Consider the following 19,317-nt stretch of genomic DNA (forward strand, 5'->3'; position numbering starts at 1 on the left):
GCAAATGAAACGGGCGCTAACAAGGTTTTCGTCGCCCACCCCGCTCCCCTCCCTCCCTGGCCAACCCCTTCGTTGTTCCTGCCATTGCTCCGCCCCCAACGTCATGACGTTTGACGTGAGGACGGGGCCCAGAGCAATTTCCACCCCACCTCCCTGCCAAACCACTTTCGTTGTTCTGCCCATGCTCCGCCCTCGAGGGCGGGGGCCCGGAGAATTTTGGTGGCTTCACCACCACGAACCTGTCGAACCTTTTTGAAGGAAGTCAGGGCTTGGCTTCCACTGACAATCAGTGTCCTCAGAACGTTGAGGGTGAGTTTTATTATAGTAGATATTTCCAATGCATACATATTTAAAAAACAATTTAACAATATAAATAACACATGTCTTATAGACACCTCACATATATTTCATTGTTCTTCTAAAGAGTCATACAGGTCCATATTTCATAATGAACTCTCAATTCTTGACCCATATTACTCATGGAATGCAAAAATGTGATGCTGGTTATTAGAATTCAAATATCTCCAGTTTTTGTAATATGCCATCTACCATGCAACTCGGTGCCTCCCAACTTCTGCAGAAGAATTCAAGAAACTAAGCACTTCTTGGAGACCATGTCATTAGCACTTTCAGCTCGGAAACTTTCTATAAGAAAAGGAAAAGGCACTTTAGAGAACAAATATCAGGTTTCATTGTATATAAATTGATTATAATAGGTATGTCTTTTGAGAACTTTGTATACTCGCTTATACCTTATTTTGGCTCCTGGATTTAATCCATACTATTTACCGTATGATTTTAACCATGTACTGTACTAGTCAGTCGCTGCACCACACCTGAGAAAATGTTTAATCTCTAGAAATAGTGGTGTACACGTGGCACAGCCTTCCAGTAGCAGAGGCAAAAAGAGTAACAATTTAAGAACGCATGAGATAATAAGCATAAAGAACCTGCAGAATAACAAAAGAAATGAAAAATGGCAAGAATTCATGTTTTCATCTTTCATTCATTGCAGAAACTCTTTCTGTATACCTATACTATAACCAACTTGGTAGGTAAGGATTTCAGAACCTGCCTTCTTCAATTGCTGCTTTAAAATGGATGGCTGGGACCACCGTTGACTTATGACAATTTATTGGATCCGAGTCATAGTTTGATAAATGTATGATTCATCTATGCTTGGGTGTTATGGTTTTAAGTAATAAAACCTCTCCCCACCCACCCCCCATCCCAGGTTTTCTGTGATTATCAGCATGGTGCTCTAACCACTAGGCTACTACTCCACTTACCAGCTAGCTGTGGATGGCCAATGTGTATCAGGTCAGTATACAGTTGTCTAATTGGATTTTCATGAGCCAGAAGTACACCGTGCAACCAGATGAGCAGCATTCTGTTTACCATGTTCCTGGTAACTCTTTTTCCCTGCATAATATAGGACATGTACTGTGAATAACTGTGTATTTGCCCTTGAAGACAAACTACCTGGTTAATTCAGATTCCTCAAGGTGCTATTGACTATGTTGACAATAGATATATTTTTTTTAATTTGTACCCTGTGCTTTCCCACTCATGGCAGGCTCAATGTGGCTTAGGTACTTATTTGTATCTGGGGTAATGGAGGGTTAAGTGACTTGCCCAGAGTCACAGGGAGCTGCCACCACTCTAACCACTAGGCCACTCCTCCACTATACCCACTGCACTACTTTCTTTATTGACCACAGCTGGGAACCTTGGAGTTTTGCTCTGTTGGATTTATGGAATTTATGCAACAGTTTCTGCTATAGCTGAGAATGTCAGAAACTGGTAAGCAGCAGACAAACAGAAAAGGTGGCAGCACAGATTCCCAAATCAATGGTGTGGTGCAGAGTTTTACTGCCTCTATGATGCGTTGCAAAGCAGCTCAATCATCATGACTGAGCTGCTTTTGCAGCTCATCTTAGAGACAGTGTCTTTAGATGAGCAATATTTGTGCAGTTATTGTGTCATGTTAAGTCATTTATATTTTATCAGTAAAACTCTGCACTGCACCATTGATTTGGGACTTATTGTCACCTCTCTGCTGTTTGTGTGCTGCTTTGACTTTGTGTGAAGGTTCCCTCCCCCCTTCTTTTTGTTTCTTCAGAAACTGGCAAGTATGCACAAAATTGCTGTGAAAACGGGAGCAATTTAAATACTTCTGCCTAGATGGAAAGCATGGAAAGTATATTTCCCTTTGAAAACCATCCATGAGTACCAAGTGCCCATGGACTTTGTGCCTGCTCTTTGTGCAGACTGAAATTTCAATGAAAAATGATGTATGCAGATTTCATGAGAGCTGTTTGTTATGCTTTTAAGAATTTTGGGAGCCGGTTATTAAAGTAGGCCCCACATGGCTACTTTAACAACCGGCTCTCAAAATTTGGGCTTGGGGCCCCCTCTTTAACTCCCTTTTAAGTTTCTAGTGGGGGTGCCAAGCCCCACCAGCCAAATAAATAGACTGCCACTGTGTCCCTCTGCTTGTTTCCGGCTCTGAAAAGGATGCTGGGACCAGGGGGCGTATGCAGAATTGACATTTTGGGGGGGGCCAGAGTTAACTTGAGGGGGCACTAGACATATAAGTGTGAGTAGTGCTTGGTATACTCCTAAATAATGCCTTAGAGTGCACTTGATAACGGATTTCTAAGTAAACAATCTGTCCTACATCAATCAACATAAACACATACACACATGGAAACTTTGGAAACTGACATTTTAAAATAAAGCTGCATTATCCCATAACTTAAACTTTGCCATTATAGCAGACCTGAGTCTGGTCACCTTCTCAGCACACAGATCATAAATAATTACTGCAGTGGGACATATCCCTCTACTTTGCTTTATAACAAATATAAAATAGGGAAATTCTTTGAAATGGTCTCACTGTAATAGCAGCTGAGAAGTGTCCATAGCAGTGTGGACAACATAACTGGGCAGACTGGGTGACTAGATGTTTTCTTGGGAACACTGTCAGGAACTTTGACTCTCTTGGAAGCTAAAATCATAATCAACACAGAAGATCCTTACCTCCTAAAAAAGTGGGTAGTGGAAGCATAATATAATGACACCATGTGCAGCAGAAGTCACATGCACAAAGCAGCAGTTTTGACCCTGTCAATGCTTCCGCTACCCATCACTCACCAGAAATTCTGGCAGCACCTCAATAATAGCTACACAAAAACTCTTCAATGCCACATACTTTATGAAATAACAGTAAATACTGCAAAGATGCTTCTCAGAGCCCATGTATCAAACTAAACAGCACCAATTCTAAAACACAGAAATACTAATAACTACCTTTACAAAGGCAGCAGTAAAAATACAGAACATCAATATGCTTCCTATTGGAAAAACCAAACAAGTCAGACTCTTATGGATCCACACACAAACTATATACCTGCAATTCTCCGAGGACAAGCAGGCTGCTTGTTCTCACTGATGGGTGACGTCCACGGCAGCCCCTCCAATCGGAAACTTCACTAGCAAAGTCCTTTGCTAGCCCTCGCGCGCCCGCGCGCACCGCGCATGCGCGGCCGTCTTCCCGCCCGAAACCGGCTCGAGCCGGCCAGTCTTCTTTTGTCCGCACTCGGTACGGTCGTGTTTTCGCCGTGTCGAGCCCCGGAAAGTCGACCTCGCGCGTCCAATTTGTTTTGAGCGTGTTTTTTTCCTTCGGGAAAGCTTTACCTTAGTCGGGAAGTGCTCCGGAAACCCCTCGCCGGGTTTCGTGTAAATCCTCCCCGTACTTCCAGCTTTTTTGCCCCGGTAAGTTTTCTTTCGTCGTCGGGGAAGGCCTCTTTTCGGCCTCGGTCGAGATTTTTTCTCCCTCTAAATTTGGTGCTTCAAATTTCGCCATTTCGGCTTTTGATTTCGCCGGCGTGATTTTTCCGCCCATGACATCGAAGCCTTCCAGCGGCTTCAAGAAGTGCACCCAGTGCGCCCGGGTTATCTCGCTCACTGATCGACACTCGTCGTGTCTTCAGTGTCTGGGGGCCGAGCACCGCCCTCAGAACTGCAGTCTGTGTTCCCTGCTTCAAAGGCGGACTCAGGTAGCGAGACTAGCCCAGTGGAACGTGTTGTTCTCGGGCTCTTCGTCGGCATCGGCACCGGGATCTTCGAGTGCATCGACGTCGTCAGCGTCCAGACCATCTTCCTCGGCCGCCCCTGCATCGAGTGCATCGGGCCTCTGCATCGGCGCCGAGACATCGGATAGCTGCATCGACGTCGGTGGTACCAGGACCTCGTCTGCTGATGTCGTCGGACGGTGGTGCATCGGGTGGAGTGCAGGTGAGGGCTGTCCATTCCCCTGCTGGTGGCGGTGAGCCCTCGGGTGGGTCTCCTCCTACCCTGAGGGCTCCTGCGGTACAGCCCCCCCGAGATCGACCTTCTTCAGTCTCGGCCCCGAGGAAGCGACGGATGGATTCGACGTCCTCCTCGTCGGTGCCGGGGAGCTCCGGTGACATGCTTCGGAAGAAATCGAAGAAGCATCGACACCGGTCTCCTCCCCGTGTCGGCACCGAGAGCTCTGGGTCGCCGAGGGAGTCGGCACCCAGCAGGCATCGGCACCGAGAGGACCGCTCACCCTCTGTTCAGGAGGTGTCGATGCGCTCCGCTCTGGACAGCCCGGAACAGCCTCCACGCCCGGAACAGGTACTGACGTCGACGCCTGCATCGACCTCTCAGCCTTTCTCTGCAGCCACTCTAAACGAGAGCCTCCGGGCCGTTCTCCCAGAGATTCTGGGAGAGCTGTTGCGCCCTACCCCTCCGGTACCGGCGGTGCTTGCGCCACCGGTACCGTCGAGCGTGGCGCTGGCTGGCCCATCGCCCAGGTTGAGGTCCCCGACGTCGGTACCCGGCGTGCGGTGCCGACCGCGGCCACCTCCCAGGAAGGCTCCCCGACGACGTCGGCGGAGGGAGCTTCGCCGATGCGGGCGAGGGAGTCTACCTCTCGACGCCCCCATCGTGGACGGGGTTCCACGGAGTCGAGCAGGGCGAGGTTGCAGACACAGGTCCGTGAGCTTGTGTCTGACACCGAGGGTGAGGCCTCGTTGGAGGAAGAGGAAGATCCCAGATATTTCTCTGACGAGGAGTCCTGCGGGTCTTCCGTCTGATCCCACTCCCTCTCCTGGGAGACAGCTTTCTCCTCCCGAGAGTCTGTCTTTTGCCTCCTTTGTCCGGGAGATGTCTACGGCCATCCCCTTCCCGGTGGTTGTGGAGGACGAGCCCAGGGCTGAAATGTTTGAGCTCCTGGACTATCCTTCTCCACCTAAGGAAGCGTCCACTGTTCCCTTGCACCATGTCCTGAAAAAGACATTGCTTGCGAACTGGACCAAGCCATTAACTAATCCCCACATTCCCAAGAAGATCGAGTCCCAGTACCGGATCCATGGGGACCCAGAGCTGATGCGCACTCAGTTGCCTCATGACTCTGGAGTTGTGGATTTGGCCCTAAAGAAGGCTAAGAGTTCTAGGGAACATGCTTCGGCGCCCCCGGGCAAGGACGCTAGAACCTTAGACTCCTTTGGGAGGAAGGCCTACCATTCCTCTATGCTCGTGTCCAAGATCCAGTCTTACCAGCTCTACACGAGCATACACATGCGGAACAATGTGCGACAGTTGGCGGGCTTGGTTGATGCTCTTCCCCCTGAGCAAGCCAAGCCTTTTCAGGAGGTGGTCAGGCAGCTGAAGGCGTGCAGAAAATTCCTGGCCAGAGGAGTTTATGACACTTTTGATGTTGCGTCCAGGGCCGCTGCTCAAGGTGTGGTGATGCGCAGGCTCTCATGGCTGCGTGCCGCCGACCTGGAGAATAGAATCCAGCAGCGGATTGCGGACTCGCCTTGCCGTGCGGATAACATTTTTGGCGAAAAAGTCGAACAGGTGGTAGAGTCTCTCCACCAGCGGGACACCGCATTCGACAAGTTCGCCCGCCGGCAGCCTTCAGCTTCTACCTCTACAGGTAGACGATTTTTCGGGGGAAGGAAGACTGTTCCCTATACTTCTGGCAAGCGTAGGTACAATCCTCCTTCCCGACAGCCTGCGGCCCAGGCTAAGCCCCAGCGCGCTCGCTCTCGTCAGCAGCGTGCAAATCAGCAAGGCCCCGCGGCTCCCCAGCAAAAGCAAGGGGCGAGCTTTTGACTGGCTCCAGCAGAGCATAGCCGACATCCAAGTGTCAGTGCCGGGCGACCTGCCTGTCGGAGGGAGGTTGAAAGCTTTTCACCAAAGGTGGCCTCTCATAACCTCCGATCAGTGGGTTCTCCAAATAGTCCGGCAAGGATACACCCTCAATTTGGCCTCACAACCTCCAAATTGTCCACCGGGAGCTCAGTCCTACAGCTTCCAGCACAAGCAGGTACTTGCAGAGGAACTCTCCGCCCTTCTCAGCGCCAATGCGGTCGAGCCCGTGCCATCCGGGCAAGAAGGGCTGGGATTCTATTCCAGGTACTTCCTTGTGGAAAAGAAAACAGGGGGGATGCGTCCCATCCTAGACCTAAGGGCCCTGAACAAATATCTCGTAAAAGAAAAGTTCAGGATGCTTTCCCTGGGCACCCTTCTCCCCATGATTCAGCAAAACGATTGGCTATGCTCTCTGGACTTGAAGGATGCCTACACACACATCCCGATACTGCCAGCTCACAGACAGTATCTGCGATTTCAGCTGGGCACACGCCACTTCCAGTACTGTGTGCTACCCTTTGGGCTCGCCTCTGCGCCCAGGGTGTTCACAAAGTGCCTAGCTGTGGTAGCAGCGGCGCTTCGCAGGCTGGGGGTGCACGTGTTCCCATATCTCGACGATTGGCTGGTGAAGAACACATCCGAGGCAGGAGCCCTGCAGTCCATGCAGATGACTATTCGCCTCCTGGAGCTACTGGGGTTTGTGATAAATTACCCAAAGTCCCATCTTCTCCCAGTGCAGAAACTCGAATTCATCGGAGCCCTGCTGGATTCTCGGACGGCTCGCGCCTATCTCCCAGAGGCGAGGGCCAACAACTTGTTGTCCCTCGTCTCGCGGGTGCGAGCGTCCCAGCAGATCACAGCTCGGCAGATGTTGAGATTGCTGGGCCACATGGCCTCCACAGTTCATGTGACTCCCATGGCCCGCCTTCACATGAGATCTGCTCAATGGACCCTAGCCTCCCAGTGGTATCAGGCCGCTGGGGGTCTAGAGGACGTGATCCACCTGTCCACGAGTTTTCTCGAATCCCTGTATTGGTGGACGATTTGCTCCAATTTGACTCTGGGACGTCCCTTCCAAATTCCTCAGCCACAAAAAGTGCTGACCACGGATGCGTCTCTCCTGGGATGGGGAGCTCATGTCGATGGGCTTCACACCCAAGGAAGGTGGTCCCTCCAAGAAAGCGATCTACAGATCAACCTTCTGGAGTTGCGAGCGATCTGGAACGCTCTGAAGGCTTTCAGAGATCGGCTGTCCCACCAAATTATCCAAATTCAGACAGACAATCAGGTTGCCATGTACTATGTCAACAAGCAGGGGGGCACCGGATCTCGCCCCCTGTGTCAGGAAGCCGTCAGCATGTGGCTCTGGGCTCGCCGTCAAGGCATGGTGCTCCAAGCCACATATCTGGCAGGCGTAAACAACAGTCTGGCCGACAGGTTGAGCAGGATTATGCAACCTCACGAGTGGTCGCTCAATTCCCGTGTAGTGCGACAGATCTTCCAGGCGTGGGGCACCCCCCTGGTGGATCTCTTCGCATCTCAAGTGAACCACAAGGTCCCTCAGTTCTGTTCCAGGCTTCAGGCCCACGGCAGACTGGCGTCGGATGCCTTCCTCCTGGATTGGGGGGAGGGCCTCCTGTATGCTTATCCTCCCATCCCTCTGGTGGGGAAGACTTTGTTGAAACTCAAGCAAGACCGAGGCACCATGATTCTGATTGCTCCTTTTTGGCCGCGTCAGATCTGGTTCCCCCTTCTTCTGGAGTTATCCTCCGAAGAACCGTGGAGATTGGAGTGTTTTCCGACCCTCATCACGCAGGACGAAGGGGCTCTTCTGCATCCCAACCTCCAGTCCCTGGCTCTCACGGCCTGGATGTTGAGGGCGTAGACTTTGCCTCTTTGGGTCTGCCAGAGGGTGTCTCCCGCATCTTGCTTGCTTCCAGGAAAGACTCCACCAAGAGAAGTTACTTCTTTCATTGGAGGAGGTTTGCCGTCTGGTGTGACAGCAAGGCCCTAGATCCTCGCTCTTGTCCTACACAGACCCTGCTTGAATACCTTCTGCACTTGTCTGAGTCTGGTCTGAAGACCAACTCCGTAAGAGTTCACCTTAGTGCAATCAGTGCATACCATTACCAAGTGGAAGGTAAGCCAATCTCAGGACAGCCTTTAGTTGTTCGCTTCATGAGAGGTTTGCTTTTGTCAAAGCCCCCTGTCAAGCCTCCTACAGTGTCATGGGATCTCAATGTCGTTCTCACCCAGCTGATGAAACCTCCTTTTGAGCCACTGGATTCATGCCATCCGAAGTACTTGACCTGGAAGGTCATTTTCTTGGTGGCAGTTACTTCGGCTCGTAGAGTCAGTGAGCTTCAGGCCCTGGTAGCCCAGGCCCCTTACACCAAATTTCATCACAACAGAGTAGTCCTCCGCACTCACCCTAAGTTCCTGCCAAAGGTCGTGTCGGAGTTCCATCTGAACCAGTCAATTGTCTTGCCAACATTCTTTCCCCGTCCTCATTCCTGCCCTGCTGAACGTCAGCTGCACACATTGGACTGCAAGAGAGCATTGGCCTTCTACCTGGAGCGGACACAGCCCCACAGACAGTCCGCCCAATTGTTTGTTTCTTTTGATCCCAATAGGAGGGGAGTGGCTGTAGGGAAACGCACCATATCCAATTGGCTAGCAGATTGCATTTCCTTCACTTACGCCCAGGCGGGGCTGGCTCTTGAGGGTCATGTCACGGCTCATAATGTTAGAGCCATGGCTGCGTCGGTAGCCCACTTGAAGTCAGCCTCCATTGAAGAAATTTGCAAAGCTGCGACGTGGGCTTCTGTCCACACATTCACATCCCATTACTGCCTGCAGCAGGATACCCGACGCGACAGTCGGTTCGGGCAGTCAGTTCTTCAGAACCTGTTTGGGCTTTAGGATCCAACTCCACCCCCCGAGGGCCCTGTTTGTTCTGTTCCAGGCTACACTCTCAGTTAGTTGGTAAATTTTTTAGGTCAATCTCAGTTATGGCCTCGCCGTTGCGAGGCCCAATTGACCAATGTTGTTGTTTTGAGTGAGCCTGGGGGCTAGGGATACCCCATCAGTGAGAACAAGCAGCCTGCTTGTCCTCGGAGAAAGCGAATGCTACATACCTGTAGAAGGTATTCTCCGAGGACAGCAGGCTGATTGTTCTCACCAACCCGCCCGCCTCCCCTTTGGAGTTGTGTCTTCCCTTGAAGTGTATTGTCTTGCTACATACTGGACTGGCCGGCTCGAGCCGGTTTCGGGCGGGAAGACGGCCGCGCATGCGCGGTGCGCGCGGGCGCGCGAGGGCTAGCAAAGGACTTTGCTAGTGAAGTTTCCGATTGAGGGGCTGCCGTGGACGTCACCCATCAGTGAGAACAATCAGCCTGCTGTCCTCGGAGAATACCTTCTACAGGTATGTAGCATTCGCTATCTCTCACCTTGGTCACATGCAGAACACAGATTAACCCTCACTAATTACAGAATAAAGACTAAAAATTAGAACAGGAAACACTGAGAAATCACATTCTCTATAAGCAGAACAACACAGGAGAAATAAAAATAAAAAGGCACAGAACTAGTCTCACGATAAGAGCTGTGAGATTTTGCAGCTTCTATTATGAAACTGGTCCTGCAGGAGCAAGAGATGACATCTTATTAATGGCTCTCCTGCTGTCAATGGAGGGGGAGCAGAGATGCCAAGGGTAGCCCATGACAAAGCTGAAGATTTGTCACTGCTATGCTGGAGATTTCAGGCCAATAAGTGAGTATTTTTTTTCAGAGGTCCCAGCAATGTCTTATACCAGATATGGCAGATATAAATTCCAAAACCTAACATATTCTAATAAATAAATAGAAAATAGAATTATTTGTTCTACCTTTGTTGTCTGTCGTTTTATTTTTCTATTTGTATTGGCTGAGCCACTGGGTTCTGCTTTTTTAAATTTTAACTCTCTTACCATGGTCTTCTTGTCCATTTTGACATTTCTTTTTCCATGTTCACCATCCATCTTCCCTCTGCGTTCCTATCTGCCCTGTCCAGTATCTCCCCTGTCTCTTTGCCCCATCCTTCCACCATGTTCAGCATCTCCACTCTCTCTGTTCCTATTCTTGTGTTGTCCAGCATTGCTCTTCTGTGTCTCTGTCCCCTTCACATGGCCATCACCCTCCTCTGTGTCTCTATGTCCCCTCCCCACATCAAACATGTCCCTTATCTCTCCTCATAGTCAGCTTCTCCTCTTGCTTTTTCCATATTCTCCCACACTACCGCCCCCTTCCAGTGCCAGCATATCTGTTTCTATCTTCTTCCCCTCCCCTGGGCCACATGTCTCTTTCTTTCTTCTTTTACTACCCCTGGGGTCAGCATCTCTCTCTCACTCTCTCTTCCTTCTCTCTTGTACCCCTCCCCCAACCTCAGGGCCAGCATGTGTCCCTCTCTCTTAGGTTCAGCAGCTCGCTGTCTCTCTTCTCTTCTTCCTGCCCACCTCTCCAAGAATCCAGAAGGTATATCTGTCTCTCCTGCACCTTATCTCATCAATCTCCTCCATCCCTGACCCTCATTTTGAAGATCTTCTCTTTCTGTCCTCACTATTCCTTTATTTTACTTTACTCTGCCACCCCCTACCCTGGTCCAGTCATCTCTTACCCCATCCGAGCCTCTGCCCTCCAAACCTGCCTTAGATTCATTGCCGACGATGGTGGCAGCGTTTCACTCAGGCTGTCTCCGGCTGACCCATGGGGCCTTCCCTCTTCCAGTTCCCGCCCTTCTTTTCGGCGGGCAGGATCTTGCAGAAGAAACGCAGATTGGCCAGAGACAGCCTAAGTGAAATGCTGCCGCCGTCGGCGATCTAAAGAAGATTTGCGGAATTGCAGGTCTTGCTGCAGGGCAGTCCTGCTTCTTCTTCAAGCGGTGTCAACTCACAGCGCTGGCAGGCAGCACCGCACAGGAGAGGCTTCCTTCGTAATTAACAGCTGCGTATGCCTCGTGAGTAGTGTTGTGCGTGTGTCCAATCGTGCTGTGGGGGCAGGTCTCTTCGTGGATCACTCGAGGCTTGTAGCTCAGGAAGCACAGTGGCTGTGAGTGACGTTCTGATCACAGGGGTGCAGGAGCCGGTGTGCTGTGAAGCTGGACCACGCGAGAAATTATGCCCTTAGTTTAAAACAGCAGCAGCGGCAGCAAATTGAATTTTCTTGACGTGGTTCCTAAAATCAGGCACCTGACTGGCCACCACAGTAGAGGGGGCCTGAGAGAGGAATGCGGGGGCCTTGGCCCCCGAGGCCCCACGCAGCTACGCCCCTGGTTGGGACGTCTTGCTCATTCTGATGTGCGAAAAGTTTCAGCATGCTCCTCAGAGCCAGAAACAAGCAGCATGGAGTGGCAGCAGTCCATTTATTTGGTTGGTGGGGCTCATCCTTCCCAGCAAAGATATGCCTAGCACGCCCACATGGGAGGGGGGAAGATAGGAATGCATTGCCCCTCCAGTCCACACCTAGCCCCCCCCCCCCCCAAACAAATGCAGGGCTGGCTACAGCCGAAGAGAGAGCCTGCTAAAAATTTACCAGCACACCACTGATTATAGTCCTTCCTCAACTTTAAGGAGACTATGCAAGAACACATATACTTTTAGTAAGACTGAGGTATGACAATTATCAGCCAGCCAAATTACATGGGTGAACGGCTTTGAACATTGCCGTCCCCTACCCTTACTTGTAGGAAAGTGGTACTGGTGCCTACATGGTGACTTCTCATACTATCATGTACTAGAAAGTGCTAATACTCTACTTCTTCCTTCTAGATTTTTCTATCTCCTACTTCAACTTCACCTCCCCTATCTAGGTGAGAGACAAGTGCCTTCTCTCCTGCAACATTCTGAAAATGCTGCACACTGCCACTGCTTTTATTTTATAACTCTAAATTCCTGGGCCCACAGAAACTTGGAACTCACCCCGAGTTTGATTTCAAAACCCAGAGACTCTGAGTCAACCAGGCAGATTCCAGACTGGCTCAATCAATCTTTTTCTAAAGCCTATTTTGAGCATAAACCACAGAGGTGCACTTGTATGTTGTCAGGGCACGCTACGATTTTTAAAACTGTAAACAATGGGAGAAACTGTAAGAAGGAAAGAGCCTCTTTTATTCCATCTACATAAGGCAATGAACTAAGCTTGTTTCCCCAGGAATAAATTGTACTTCTAAGTTTCTTTCCTTCTACCCATTCTTTCTATGGCCACACAAAGAAAGCAGTCCCTTCAAGAATTTTGCATCAGGAGAAATGTAAATTAGAAAGCAATGTATTCATCACAGACAATCCCTTCTGAACTAAATTTCTCATGATAATTCAGGCATCACAAAGAACTGTGGGACTGACTCTTTCCTTCCTGGTGGTTAGCTTAGCAGAGTTTAAAAAGGGGTTAGACGGTTTCCTAAAGGACAAGTCCATAAACCACTACTAAATGGACTTGGGAAAAATCCACAATTCCAGGAATAACATGTATAGAATGTTTGTACGTTTGGGAAGCTTGCCAGGTGCCCTTGGCCTGGATTGGCCACTGCCGTGGACAGGATGCTGGGCTCGATGGACCCTTGGTCTTTTCCCAGTGTGGCATTACTTATGTAACTATCTTTCACAAGTGAAAGAGAGAAACAGCTATAATCTTCAGAGGTCAAAGCAGAGGTGGAAGTAGTAACTTGAAGCTTTAACCCCACATCACTTCTCACTTTGTCGCTAGGACTCATAATATCTTGAACCCAATTTTCTCCCATCCCAGGAGACAATAGTCTAAAGCCACATCCTCTATCCACCATCATCCGCCAAGATACATTAAAGAACAGTTACTTCTTTTCACTCACTCTCTCCTCCCCTGCTCCCATTTTTCATCTAACTTAATACATTCATATCTTGCCAAACATTTCATTCCTAGGCAGATTCCAACTCATGCTCAATAAAATTTTAACACATATATAGACACAAAACTCAAAACAGAAGACGCCGCCCTAACCGGCAGCATTTCCTGCTTCACAAGCTGATTGACAATGACCTGTCCACTGTTCTTCGATAGCTTTGACCTGTAGATCTGAAAAGTTCCATAAATATGCCAGTGTTTTCCATTCCTGCTCTTTTAGCTGATTATAAGTTAGATTCCAGAGGGCTGAACGAATCTTGCTTGTCTGTGGGCTGTGGTCTTGCTTGAATGTCAAAGTCATATCCTTCTCCATGTCTCCATTCTTTTCTGTATGTTCCTAATTAAAACAAAAATTCAAATTCATATATGCACATTGGAAACTATGAAAATGATCTTTAAACTAATTGTGAAAGCTTTAATGGGTACTTGTTCAGAAAATTTATCTCAATTGGTGATAATGTTAAATTTTAATGCAATCTCTAGAAGGTGTAATCAATTACTTCTGGCCTTTCCTACGACCAAGAATGTGAGATTTAAGGTTTATTTTCCAACTCTTTTCTATATTTTGCTGTTCAGTTATGGAATGATGTCCTGGTGGAATTGACCTAAATGAGTTGTTACTACTCTTTTCATAAAGCATTGAAAACATATTTGTTTAAGTAAAATATGATGTTATGCTTTTTTTTGTATAAATCATTTTTATTGCATCAACACTGGTACACATCATATTGAAAGAAGTATGAAAGGCAAGCAATAACCATCAAACATAGCAAAACTTCCAAAAATAAACATTTTCTTTTTTCCGCAGCCCACCCTCCATCACCCACCCTGCAGGAGGCTGTGACAGGGGCCAGGCATTTAAGAAATAGCATAAAGCACAGTATGTGAGATTAATTTAAGATCCAGCTACGGGCTGCAATGTCAACCAAAATTGCTCCCAACATCGCTGGAAAGCATGTCCTTTTGCTGAAGCTATGTCAGAAATATTCTCTCCATAGTTAGCATCGAGATCATTTCTAAGCGCCAACTTGAATAAGTGTGGGGGGGGGGGGGGATCTTCTCACCAGCACTGTAGAATTACTTTCTTGGCCACCAGCACCAGTCGCCTGAGGAAAGCCACCAACCCTGGGATAGTAGGAGCTGTTAAGTTGTATTCCTCAAATAAAAGTAATGGATGTACTTTCGCCAGCCGGCTCTACTGTGTCATTGTCACCTGCAATACCCAGGTCCAAAACTTTTGGACCTCTGAGCAGCTCCAGAACATATGTCCTAACGTTGCAGGAACATGTTTGCATTTAAGACATTCTGCAGATGCTGCATATGTAGCCCACAGAGCGCGATGGGGGGAGATGTACACCCGCGGGACAAACTTATATTGCATCTCCCACTGTGTTGTGTTAGGCGTACATCGATAAGTTGTAGCAAGAGTTTGTTGTAGTTGTTGTGCTGAGATTGTTGTGCTTAGATCCCTAGTCCATTGGGCAGCTAAGCCATTATAGTTTAAGTCCTCTGAGTTGCCCTGCAAGTATCTGTGATGGTAGGCCAGGGGCACTCGGTTCTGAGAACTTAATATAAAGGCCTCATTGAGATTATCTTGCACATCTTCACATAATTCTGTCCATGGGAGGCTTCGCACATAGTGCTGAAGCTATATGTATGCAAAATAATCTGAGGGCAGAATTGCATATTGTCTCGTAAGACTATCAACAGGTTTTAAAGTTCCATCCTCCATGAACAGCAGCAACAGATATTATATGCCTCGCGATCTCCATCTGGCAAATACCGGTGAGTCCGTGCCCAGGGGAAAATCCGGATTGTGCTGGGTAGCCAAGTAAGGAATTACTGCTGCACAGAAATGATGGCTCCTGCAGATTCATCACCAAGCAGCCCGTGCCAACTGTATAAAAGGATTCCATCGTTAAGTGCAGCTGGCATGGTATGTATCTGCCAGCTAAAATGATCAGTGGAGAACAAGTAGGCATCAAAGTGTGCTAGTGAGAAATCCCCAGTACCCCTGTACCAGTCATTGATATGCTTCATTATACAAGCCACATTGAAGTAACGTAATTCAGTAACCCCAAGCACCCTTGAGATTTAGGCTTTTGCAATATTGTGTTAAACGAGTTCACTTTCCCTGCCACAAATATCTCTGCAATATTCTGTTCAACACATGCTCTTCTTTCAGACTTCAGATACATCAGGAGCATCTGGAGTACACAGAGAGGGGCATTTTCGATTATGATGTCTAAGTCCGACTTGTCCAAAATCCAAATAGGAAAGAAGATCATTTTCAAAAAAGAAAAACGTTTATCCTTTTTTTCAAAAATACAGCGGATGTTTGTTTTTTGGGACATTTTGTGATTTGGACTTTTTTTTGGTCCCTTTTCAAAAAAAAAAAAAAAAAAAATATCCAACTGCCAAAACGCACAAAACCAAGCCATTGGAATGTAGAGGAGCCAGCATTTTTAGTACACTGGTCTCCTGACATCCCAGGACAGCAATAGGGCACCCTAGGGGCACTGCAGTGGACTTCATAAACTGCTACCAGGTACACATCTCATCATTGCTCCCTTACCTTGTAGTGGTGAGCCCCCAAAAACCACTATCCTCCCAATGTACACACTAACATAGTCCTTACAGGTGAAAAGGGGGCACCTATATATGGGTACAGTGGGTTTCTGGTGATGTTTTGGAGGGCTCACAATTTCCTCCACAAGTGTAACAGGTAGGGGGAGGTAGAGCCTGGGTCCACCCTGTCTGCAGTGCACGCCACTTAACACTAGACTACTCCAGGGACCTGCATGCTGTTCTAATGGACCTGAGTATAAGCATCGAGGCTGGCATAGAGGTTAGTAAGTAATGTTTTTCATCACAGTTTGGGGGGGCGGGAGGGGGGTTAGTGGCCACTGGGAGAATAAGGGGAGGTCATTCCTGATTCTCCTCCAGTGCTCATCTGGTTATTAGGGCACCTTTTTGTGGCCTTATTCGTAATAAAAACAGGTGGAGCTCAAAACATCTAAGTTTATTCCTGGACGTTTTTGTTTGTTCCATTATGGCTGAAAATGGTCTAAGTCTTAGGAACGCCCAAGTTCCCCCTGAGCCACACCTGGCACTCCCCCTTAAGATTTGGACGCACTTTGTTTTTGTTTTTTTGTTACATCTGTACCCCGCGCTTTCCCACTCCTGGCAGACTCACTGCGGCTTACATTTTGTATAAGGTACTTATTTGTACCTGGGCAATGGAGGGTTAAGGACTTTCCAGAGTCAACAAGAGCTGCCTGTGCTGAAGTATGGGTATCAAACTCAGTTCCTCAGTTCCCCAGGACCAACGTCCACCACCCCCTAACCATAGCTACTCCTCACTTCTGGCGGACTTCAGAGAAAAATGTCTAAAAATAGGTTTTGAAAATACTGATTTGGACGTTTTGTGAGGTAATAATAGCCCCCTCTCAGTTACTGCTTTCCCTGCAGGCCAGAAATTCGCAGACTGAGAAGCATGAGCCAGATTGTTACTTTCAAAGTCTGCCCATTGTTGTTGTAAATAGTGCGAAAATCTGGGTAGGTAGGACAGATATGCAGGAAAAAGCCATCCCTGTCTTTGAGAAGAATACGGGCCACCCTCCAAATCAATCCAAATCATGTTGGGATCGATTATTTTCCACTGGACCCTATAACTGCCAACGCTACATGGGAACACAATTTTGTGCCTAAAGTAATATATAATCTAAGTGGGAGAGTGTTTGGTGTGCTCAAGACATATGCGTGTAATCCCTTTCCTCTGGGTGGAGAAGATGCCAGGGGTCCAATAATTCCAATGCTTTAGAAAAGTGCCCAATTCCATTCTGCCCTTGCCTCGTCCCTACCACCTTCCTGAGAACGATCTATGCCAGAGTCCATAACTTCACTGAAATCTCCCATCAACATAAAGGGAAGGTCTATATGGCCCAAACAATCATGGAACAGATGGCGAAAGAAGGCTTCATCTCTTGGCACAGGTCCATACACCCCCACCAAAACCAGCTCTTGCCTCTGCAAGGTGTACCCCTACGTAGTGCCCCTGCTCATTCTGAAAAAGATGCTGAGCCTTACAGCTGAACATTTTCCACACTAGTATTGCTACCCCTCCTTTACGGCCCTGTGATGGGGAACAAAATACATCTCCCACCTATTGCTGGTGCAGTTTTAGATGTTCTTGAACAAAAAGTCTTGTTTCCTGCAGACAGATTACATCTGCCATGTGTCTATTCAAGGCCCCCAAAATGTTTGCACATTTTATGGGAGATGTAATGCCACAGACATTCCAGGATAGGAAATGCAGAGCACCTGCCTGGGTTTTTTCTCATACTCTCTAAAGATACAGCCTACTCTAGGTTTCCATCCCAGAATCAATCTATCTGTCTGGTGCCCAGCCTTGCCCGACAGCCTCTCAGCTCCATATTCACACATGCATACCCATCTCAACCACACACCTTGCAGTACTACATCTAAGCCCCCGCACAGCCCCTTCCCACCCTTTGTCTTCTGCTCGTTTTCTCTCCCATTCTTTGCTTACTCTTCCCTCAAATAACCCACTGCCCACCGAATACCTCTGCATATTTCCCCACTATTAAGGCAGAGAAATATTAAGAGGTCACTGAAGATGCCTGGGTCCCTGCACTCCGCTTCCACTCAACATAACAGCAAGAAATTATAGTGCCAGAGCAGGACAATTACACCCTGTTATTGCTAATCAGCAAATATCTTACCCTACTCAACAGTTTACATTAGAACAGTTCAGTCACAAGTTTGAGACACTATACGGGCTCATTTTCAAGTGCTTTGAAAATATGCCTCATATAGGTTTAAGTTCTTTATACATTCCTGGTGTCCAAGGGTTTTCATAAGTGCGCCATTGCACTTTGATGTGAATCTTAAACATTGCAGGGGCTAAATGAGCATAAAGCATGCTTGTAAGTCATGAAGCTCTGCACAGACTGGAGAAAATCAATGGCACCGTTCCAGTAGTACTACAGAGCAGTCTTGGAAAATTCAGATGGGCGTGCCTTTGTACTGTGGTGTTGGATCCTGGCTGTCCTTGGAGAAATTACCATATAACAGAGGGCCAGATTATATAAGTCTTTCTCATACATATTCTTTCTGATAACCTGAAACCATGACTGGCAAGGTGTGCCTCCAGGAGAGGGTTTTAAGCATTGGCAGAGTTTAATAGATCCCAATGAATAAATAAATAAATAGGGCATCCCTAATTATGTTGATAGATGAGGGGCATTACAAAGAGAAAACGTTCCATAAGGTTGGTCTCCCAAGCCTGGTGTCTTAGAACACAGAGGGACATGCGCCCAGCAATCTGCAATTACAAAAGCTATTCTACAGAACTAATGAAGATTGGGTGAGGCTGATGGACAAAGCGGGGATTAACCCTGCTACCAATTCACTGGAAGACTTCTTGATTATTTAACATTGAGCCCCTGGTATTCTCAGTTATCAAATACATTTTATATCTTGTTAAATTTACCTAGTTTACGACCTGTTAATAGATGACACATACAGAAATAAAACCATCACTTTATATCAGTGGTTCACTCAACCCAGTCCTCGGGACACATCTCCGTAAGTCAGATTTTCAGGATATGCACAATGAATATGCATGAAATAAATCTGCATGCACTATCTCATACATATTCATTTTGGTATCCTGAAAACCTGACTGCTAGGAGTGTCCTGAGGACTGGCTTGCGTGCGAATCACTGCCTTATATTAATGCAATTTATTCTAGTTTGGTCTTCTTTCTTTGGTGTCTGAAATGGAAGAGCAGCACTGCTTTTTTGCTTAGCACAAATACAAATGAAATTTATATTCTGCAAGTTACTAATTATAATCTTATGCAGATTACAGTAAGATAGTAAAATAATATTCTAAAATTGACTAGACAGAGAAATATTTCTGTTACCTTCCTGCACAATATCACAGAATCAGACCAAGTTCTAATCTTGGTCAGAAAATTAGTTCCAACTCAAAATTGCCTAATAAAAGTTTGAGAAAACATTTTCTTATTTCTAATTTCCTTTACATCAGAAAGTGCAGCAAATTTTTACCACAATTGCTTTACTAAGCAAGTAGAAGTACAATAGAAAACAAGCCTCTACTGAGTGGAAAAGAATTGCAATGTATTGGGCTCTTTTCTCATTCTGTTTTCTATATACTTATATTCTCTAAAAT

The 19,317-nt window shown here is 47.4% G+C and overlaps 1 protein-coding gene across 1 annotated transcript in view; it reads right to left on the bottom strand.

Annotated features, from left to right (window-relative positions):
* Window positions 1–308: 308 nt before the first annotated feature.
* ANKDD1B (ankyrin repeat and death domain containing 1B) overlaps window positions 309–19,317 on the bottom strand; it is a 137,885-nt gene continuing 118,876 nt past the window's right edge. The window contains 4 exon segments of the mRNA XM_030193265.1: window positions 309–645; window positions 1,290–1,395; window positions 1,397–1,422; window positions 13,234–13,435. Of these exon segments, the coding sequence (XP_030049125.1) occupies window positions 587–645; window positions 1,290–1,395; window positions 1,397–1,422; window positions 13,234–13,435 (393 nt within the window). The 3' untranslated portion in view covers window positions 309–586.

Source organism: Microcaecilia unicolor, chromosome 2, assembly GCF_901765095.1.
Source record: "Microcaecilia unicolor chromosome 2, aMicUni1.1, whole genome shotgun sequence".
Lineage (NCBI taxonomy): Eukaryota > Metazoa > Chordata > Amphibia > Gymnophiona > Siphonopidae > Microcaecilia > Microcaecilia unicolor.